The sequence below is a fragment of the Sorghum bicolor genome, chromosome 3, assembly GCF_000003195.3.
Source record: "Sorghum bicolor cultivar BTx623 chromosome 3, Sorghum_bicolor_NCBIv3, whole genome shotgun sequence".
Taxonomy (NCBI): domain Eukaryota; kingdom Viridiplantae; phylum Streptophyta; class Magnoliopsida; order Poales; family Poaceae; genus Sorghum; species Sorghum bicolor.
Window position 1 is genome coordinate 55,797,605 of NC_012872.2, and position 8,120 is coordinate 55,805,724.

The 8,120-nt window shown below is 45.0% G+C and overlaps 2 protein-coding genes across 3 annotated transcripts; both read right to left on the reverse strand.

Moving 5' to 3' along the window:
* LOC8084834 (probable aldo-keto reductase 1) lies at positions 1,642–4,027 on the reverse strand. Of its 2 annotated transcripts, XM_002458119.2 has the most exons (6): positions 3,790–4,022; positions 3,302–3,673; positions 3,033–3,205; positions 2,823–2,919; positions 2,582–2,735; positions 1,642–2,066 (listed from the first exon to the last, which is right to left on the reverse strand). In XM_002458119.2, exons 1-6 carry the CDS (start codon positions 3,970–3,972, stop codon positions 1,891–1,893), a joined length of 1,155 nt encoding a protein of 384 aa, XP_002458164.2. In that variant the 5' UTR covers positions 3,973–4,022; the 3' UTR covers positions 1,642–1,890. The 2 variants fall into 2 exon arrangements, with proteins under 2 accessions (XP_002458164.2, XP_021310929.1); XM_021455254.1 differs by having other exon boundaries at positions 3,033–3,673; positions 3,790–4,027.
* Positions 5,014–7,510, reverse strand: LOC8054390 (probable aldo-keto reductase 1). Its single transcript, XM_002458120.2, has 7 exons — positions 7,368–7,510; positions 7,059–7,226; positions 6,776–6,979; positions 6,523–6,695; positions 6,329–6,425; positions 6,048–6,201; positions 5,014–5,495 (listed from the first exon to the last, which is right to left on the reverse strand). The coding sequence occupies exons 1-7, from the start codon at positions 7,491–7,493 to the stop codon at positions 5,314–5,316; spliced, it is 1,104 nt and encodes a 367-aa protein (XP_002458165.2). The 5' UTR covers positions 7,494–7,510; the 3' UTR covers positions 5,014–5,313.

The window sequence follows — 8,120 nt, forward strand, 5'->3', positions numbered from 1 at the left end:
TGTGGTAGGATATACTCCGATGAGGACATAACTTAATAATCTGATGCCTCTACCTTCACTGCTCTTTAGCAAACCCTACCTGAATCCTTTGGTAGCTTATATTCTGACGAACCATTGACCTGACCATCGGAACAATTTGATGCTACAGCCAAACCCTAGCTACCATCTGCAAGTAACTTATAATCTGATGGTCAGCTTAGGAACACAATTTAGTGGTACCATAAACCCTCCATTCACTTTCTTTTCAACCAACTTTGTGAATAGGATTGCTTCCAATTAACTTTTAGGCTTCCTTTGAGCTACAGTGCTAAGTTTGACAAATGTTGCACCACACCTAACTCACTAGACTCGACTAGTCCAAGCTACTAATTCATACCCCCTTTATAGTACGTCCAAGAAAAACAAAGTCATAAACTACTCTAAGTGTCTCCCAACTCTACATGAAACTTAGAACTAGTCTGTCCTTAACCTTTTTGTTCATCATTTGAAAACCGAAAAGAATTCCATGGGCATGAAAACTATTGATTTTCCAATCATCAATCATTATTGTGATCTAACTTACAATGCCTCTGCAAAACATGTTTTAGTCACAATAATTATGTCATCATTAATCGCCATCAATAATTAGTCCTAGATGCTTTCAAGCTTATGCATTTTCTCAATGGCAATCACTAGTTCACTACAGAGGTTAGAAATGGAAGATCACTTTGTTTTGGAAAGATAAATGGCTGCATGGTCAGTGTACTATATTGCTCAAGTTGCACCTCGATTGGTTGATTTGATGTCTAGAAGAGATGCAAATAGAAGGACGGTACTTGACACCTTGGCCGATGTGAAATGGGTTACTAATATTTGGGGTCTTATCTGATGACGTTTGGCTGAATATCTTCTGCTCCAGGGCCTCATCTCTGATGTGGTCACTCCCACATCTGTTGTCAATCTGCTTCAGGGAAGTACTTGGCCAAATCTTGTATTTAGGCCTTGGGAAAGAATTTCGAAGACCTTAGCGTCTAGTAAGTGTTGCGTTTATATGTGGTTGGTCGCACAACGGATGCTTGCCTTGCTCACTGCGGTTGCCCCATCATGAAAGGTGCCCTTTTATGTGATCAGGCTAATGAAAAAAACTAGACAAAGTGTGGTTAAATCTCCATAGAGGGTAGGTGTAGAAATCTTATCTCAGCCTGATGCCACTTCCTTTGTACTGTCTTAGCTCGCCACAATGCTTTTGTCAAGCATTTCTCGTGATTTAGGAACGGACATAAAAGTTGCATCATTCCTTTCGTGAGAGGTGAAAAGTCAAAAACTGCCACATTGGTGAGTTACTGGAGCGGTGCGTGTGAAAAGTCAAAAACTGCCGCATTGGTGAGAGGTGAAATGTTTCATTGTTCATTTGGCTGATAAGTCATGACAGGAAGTACTATTGACTGATTTGTTGTGAGAGAAAAACACTACTGAATGGCTGACAGATACAACTGATAAGCTCAAACGAATCAGCCTACATCCCAGATTAGTTTGGAGTGAGCAAAGATGCTTCATTCGCAGCACGAGCGAAGCGAGTACCTGCTGTCGGTAGGTTCGGAGTTCAAAATTTTGTCTGACTATGCAGAGCAATGAGCTAGATCTACAATGGACTCTTGTATCTGAAGAAGCACGGATAAAATCATCGTCTGCTCATAATCACTGATGGAAAAGCACATTATTCTTCGTCTAGAGTTATTAGTGCCGCATGTTCACAAGTTACATCATCATCCGTACGATTCCGGCTCAAATGCATCATCATCCGTACGATTCCGGCTCAAATGCATCATCATCCGTACGATTCCGGCTCAAATGCAGGGAACTAGTTCAACATTTGCATATGCTTCTTATCGGTACATGTTTTCCAGAACTTCACTTCTTTGGTGTATCTGCATACTTCCAGGAGGTATGTGCATAGGAATTGTATTGTCTTCCACCAGCCACATCTTCTGCACGTATCTGGCTGGCAATTTCTTCCAGGTCCTCAGCTGTGAGCTTCACCTTCAAGGACTCAACGTTGGCATCTAGGTTCTTTGTTTTTGTTGTCCCTGAGAAATTAATGAACACGTCTCTCAGCAACCAAATGTTAGGATGATTTGATGACGATACAAAAAAAACAATCCTGTCCACTGATGACTTGCTTCACTTTGAAGTGAATAACAAGCACAGATCAATTGACGTAAGTTTGAAATTGAACTATATTACAGCTAAGTAAAAACCAAATATATCACGAACAACTCAACAGGCTGTACAAAATACTACATATACATATTTAGTTAAAGCCATTTTTATATAGGATCTACGGAAATTATATGTTATCTCACTGCTCCTCTTGTGAAGCAGCAAAATTCAAAGAGCATAATTTTAACATTGGACAAAGCTATTTGTGTTCGTTACCTATAACTTAAGAATCATTTTGCACATTTCACTTTTCTCAGAAAGTATATACAGGAAACCTTTTAACCATTCATCTGCTGTTCTTGTTTATCTTGGGAATAGTATGAATATCAGCAGTCCATATTGTGGGATATCATTGAACGAGGACAGGATTATAAGGTCACACCTGGTATGGGAACCACATCATCCCCTTGATGCAGAACCCAAGCTAGAGCTAGCTGAGCTGGGCTGCACTGGTACTTCTTGGCCAGGTCTTCTATTTTCAGGTAAATCTGCTTGTTCTTCTCCAAGCTTTCTGCTGTAAATCTTGGATGCCTTTGCTGATGAAACCAGGGTTAAAATGCATAAGTATTAAACTGAATCGATAGAGGTCAGGATATCAGTTCCAAGCAAAGTTCTGTTCGTACCAGACTAGATACAGAAGAAACTTCCTGTGTCACTCCTCTTCCAGCAAAAAATCCGCGGCCGATTGGACTGTAAGGCACAATTCCAATTCCCAATTCTCTACAGTCCATAGAGCACAATGAAATTCGTGTTAAATCAGAACCACAATCGAGCTTTATTAATGAACTTGGTGGAACAGGCCTAATTTGTGAGTGATGGAGAACAGAGGTCACCTGCAGAGTGGCACGATCTCGGGCTCGATGTCACGGGACCAGAGCGACCACTCCATCTGCACGGCGGTGATGGGATGCACCGCGTGCGCGCGGCGGATCGTGTCCGGGCTCGCCTCCGACAAGCCGATGTACTTGACCTTCCCCTCCTCCACCAGCTTCTTGAGCTCACCAATCTGCATCGATTTCGGCACAATAACTAGTTCATAACAGCAGCAGCAGCAGCAAGAAGAATGAGAATGCGGCCGGCAAGGTGGCCAAGAGACGCAGACCGTGTCCTCGATGGGGACGGTGGTGTCGACGCGGTGCTGGTAGTAGAGGTCGATGTAGCCGGCGTCGAGGCGGCGGAGGCTGGCCTCGCAGCAGGCGCGCACGTACTCGGGCGTGCCGCACACGGTCATGCCGCCGGCGGCGCCCTGCCCTATCCCGAACTTGGTGGCCACCTGCACCTGCTCCCGCGGCAGCTGCTTGAGCGCCTTCCCCAGGAGGGTCTCGTTGGTGTGGGGCCCGTAGGCGTCGGAGGTGTCGAAGAAGGTGACCCCGCGGCGGAAGGCGTGCGCGACGACGGCGGCGACGGCCTCGTCGCCGAGCGGCGCGTTGTAGGAGCCCGTGAGCCCCATGCACCCGAACCCCAGCTTCGACACCTGCATCCGTGCATCGCCCGGTGGTCGGTCGGAATCGAGCCGAGCAGCCGAGTCAGTTCGAGGCAATCGACGGAGGCACAGAGAGAGAGAGAGGAAAGAGGAACGAAGTCGATCACCTCCAGCCCCTGGGTGCCGAGCTTGACGCGGGGAACCTGCGGTAGGGCGGCTGGCTCCATGGCGCGGGCGGCGGGCGGCTGCAGTCTCGGGGGATCGAAGGCTGCCGTGCTGAGTGAAGGCTGGAACTGGAAGTGGAAGGGAACTCGGCTCAGCAGTGCAGTGGGTAGTTGCTGACAGGGCATAAAAGAGGACGATTCCTGGCAGCTCTGTCACATCACATCGGCTCGTCACAGGGTGACCAGCCATGAACTTTACGATCAGTTTTATGAGCACAACAAATCAATATGTTTTTATGCATCTTCGGAGGCTGGCATCGCCCAGTGATGGTGACAATTGATACGAGTTCGCTGAAAATCTGCCGCCGGAGTCTTGCCAAATCACCTTCTAAGGGCCGCGATAAGGCTGCCTGTAATTCTATTCCAGTCATTCTGTCTCTGTCGAGTAATGGAACTGAGTAGTACGTGTAAAGTTTGGATGGTTGAGATAGTAGTTTACGGCGTCTTGCAAAGTTTGGATGATTGTTACGAGACTAGATCGTAAAATAGTTTCCTGAAATTGTGCTCTGAAGTGTGTTGTTATATGCGGCGATAAGGCTGTAATCCAATTACAGTCATACGTGTTCCTATACGCTCAGGTTTCAGACTCTTCTTCTTCTTCTTCTACAACATTTCACTGCAAATGCTCTGAGTCTGAGAAAGTAGAAAGAGGAGCAAGATGCCTGTATAGTACTACTTGCCTACCGGTAAGTACATCGTCGCCAAAGATGTCTGATGCAGATTGAACTGTACTGGTAAAAACAAACCCAGCCATCCTCAGAATCATGATTCTGCACTTTGGCGGTGAACTCGTCATAGCTAGAAGCCTAGAAAGCAATAAAGAAACTTAGAAACTTCAGCATTCCCTTTTCTAGAACTCAAAGGCCCCCTTTGAAATGCATTTTTTTTTTTTGGAATTCTATGTTTTTCTTGTAAAATTGAACTGATTTCCAGTTCTCTGATTTTTCCTGTGAAACTAATGATTCCTGTAACTCATGCCAAATTGAATTTATTCTTATAAAATTCCTCCCTAAAACTGTTGCATCTGTAAGAAGCTGCAACTTACTTCGCATTTCTCAACATGGTCTCAGAGAGTTGTGTTTTGGTTTTGCTTGTTTCTCGTTCTCAGGCCCAAATGCGGATTAAAAGCGAACAGATGGTGGCATGTGTTTCCTGCCTACATGCTGATTGAGCTAGCACACATCACTGTTTTTTTTTTGCGAACTATATGGTAGGTTCACACAACCACAATTCATGCGACAACATATAACCATGAGCAAACTCTACACTCATTAGTCTTAGCTTCACATAAGTACACCCAAAATCAAATTCCTGCTCGTACTTCCATCAACACTGGGCCCTTCATTGTTCTTCTCTGTACATTACTTAGAACAGGTATTAACAAAGACACATCGACAATGTTCCTGAGGAAATCTGCAGGGAGAGTGCCACGCCAATCGCATCAGCATTGATGCTTTGACGTATTTTTTAGCTCTGCTTCTTGGGTGTATCAGCATACTTCCAGGTGGCATGTTCAAAGGAAGCGAATTGTCTCCCACCAGCCACATCTTCTTCACGTATCTGGCTGCCCATTTCTTTCAGATCTTCGTCTGTCAGTTTCACCTTCAAGGAGTCAATGTTGGAATCTAGATTCTTGATTTTGGTTGTCCCTGAGAAATTGTAGGAAACATCTGTCAGTGACTAAACGTAGGACTATAAGAATTCAGAACATATAGCTATTAAGCATGACTACTGATGACTTGCTTGAACTTGGAAGGGAATAATAAGTGCAGAAAGACTCAAGAATAAGTCAGTTAAATCGCACCACATTTCAAACCAACAAAAGTCTTTCATAGCTCAGTAAAAGAGATCATATGGCACAAACTATTCAACAAGCTATCATGCGCACACATTTGGAAGGAAGGAGTTTACTTCCCTTCAAAACAAGGAAATGTTGTTTGAATTGGATGTGTTCCTCTACATTATTGTGGTTCTCTGCCAAAGCAGACTATATCATAATTGAAACACTCCCAAATCACACTACTTAAACTATTTCCAATCATTAATGGTCTATTAATATGATGTGATACACTTTTCCCTGAAAGTATATACAACAAAAAGGTGTCTGGAAATGCATCTTTAGGTGATCAACTCTGTGACTCATCAGTCTCTGAAACGCTAACCGTCGTCAATGATAAGAGAATAAGATTATAAGGTCACACCTGGTATAGGAACCACATCATTTCCTTGATGCAGAACCCATGCTAAAGCTAGCTGAGTAGGGCTGCACTGGTGCTTATTGGCCAGTTCTTCCATTCGCAGATAAATTTGCTTGTTCTTCTCCAAATTTTCAGGAGCAAACCTTGGGATCCCATGCTGACAAGTCAAAGTTAAATCTGTAATAAGTGAACTAAGACAAAGACTTTGATGCAGACCAAGAAATGATTTTGTTTTTCGGCAACAAAAGAAAGAAATGATATTCTGAGGTAGACTGTATCAATACCAGAACAGATTCAGCGGACACTTGTTCTTTCACTCCTCTTCCACCGAAAAACCCACGGCCAAGAGGACTGTATGGTACAATTCCAATGCCCAATTCTCTGAAGTCCACAGAGCATAAAGAATCTCAATACATAACAATATCCGGTCAGGACCTCCATGGGCTGGAACAAAAGAATTTGCAATCCATCAAATCACCTGCACAGCGGCACAATTTCAGGCTCAATGTCGCGAGACCAGAGAGACCACTCCATCTGCACGGCGGTGATCGGGTGCACAGCGTGTGCACGCCTAATGGTGTCCGGGCTCGCCTCTGACAATCCGATGTACTTGACCTTCCCCTCCTCCACCAACTTCTTGAGCTCGCCAATCTGCAATGGTTTCGAACAAAGAAATCACATGAGCAAACTCACCAGCAACGGCAACTGCTGGAAGGCAAGGCTACAGAGACCGTCTCCTCGATGGGAATTGTGGTGTCAATGCGGTGCTGGTAGTAGAGGTCGATGCAGTCGATGTCGAGGCGGCGCAGGCTGGCCTCGCAGCAGGCGCGAACGTACTCCGGCCGTCCGCACACGGTCCGGTTGCCGCTCTCGTCACGCAGTATCCCGAACTTGGTGGCCACCTGCACCTGCTCCCGCGGCAGCTGCTTCAGCGCCTGCACACAGGCAGAGGCGATGTCCTCCGCGGTCAGTTCACGCCCATAACTCTTTAGAAAAAGGGAAGTGCGAACGGACCTTGCCGAGGAGGATTTCGTTGGTGAGGGGGCCGTATACATTGGAGGTGTCGAAGAAGGTGATCCCGCGGCTGAAAGCGTGCGTGATGACGGCGATGCCGGCCTCGTCGTCCAGCGGGGAGTTGTACGCGCCCGTCAGCCCCATGCAGCCGAACCCCAGCTTGGACACCTACATGGATGGAATCAATCGGCGGAGTCGATTCAATCAATCACCGGCCGGGCATGGCTAGCGGACAACGAGAGAGCGGAGGCGCGGCCGCCGCAACAAGATAATTCGGGGAGAGGTGAACTGGGAGAGAGATAAAGCGACCTCGAATCCCTGGGTGCCAAGCTTGACGCGGGGAACCGGAGGGGCTTGGTTAGCCATGGCCGCTGCTCGCCGGTGAACTGAACGAGGAAGAGGAACGGTGGAATGAAGTTTGGTTCCAGGAAACATAGCAGCCACTTCTGCGAGATTTTATAGGCACCTAATTTAGATTATTACTATAGAATTATAGAATCTGGATAGTAAAAATTAATCCACGAGCTATTCGGATCCCTGATTGTAATTTTTTATGACGAAAATCTCTGATATATACATATTAGGGAACATATCTACTGCAAACCACAACTTCCGTGAAAACCTGTGTAAACCATGGTAAAAAAGTCATCTAAATTCATAAAAAAATCACACATGTAGATGATTTGATGATACACAACCTTGTAAAATACCTTGTCCAAACTCAACTTTGTTTCGTGTTTGGATAAAATATTTTACAAGATTGTGTATCATCATATCATCTACATGTGTGATTTTTTTTGTGAATTTAGACGACTTTTTTACCATAGTTTGCACGGGTTTTCACGGAGGCTGTGGTTTGCACTAGATATGTACATATTATTAGAATAATAAGTTGTCCATAATACCATTTGACCCTTTGTGATGAAGGGATAAGATGTAACTCGTCTATACTACCTATATATGTTGATGGTTAGGTTAATTCACGGATCATGCCCTACCTTTTAAGCTTTTTAAGGTTAAGAAAATTCGTTTAAAGGGTATAGAACAAGAATAGACTAATAA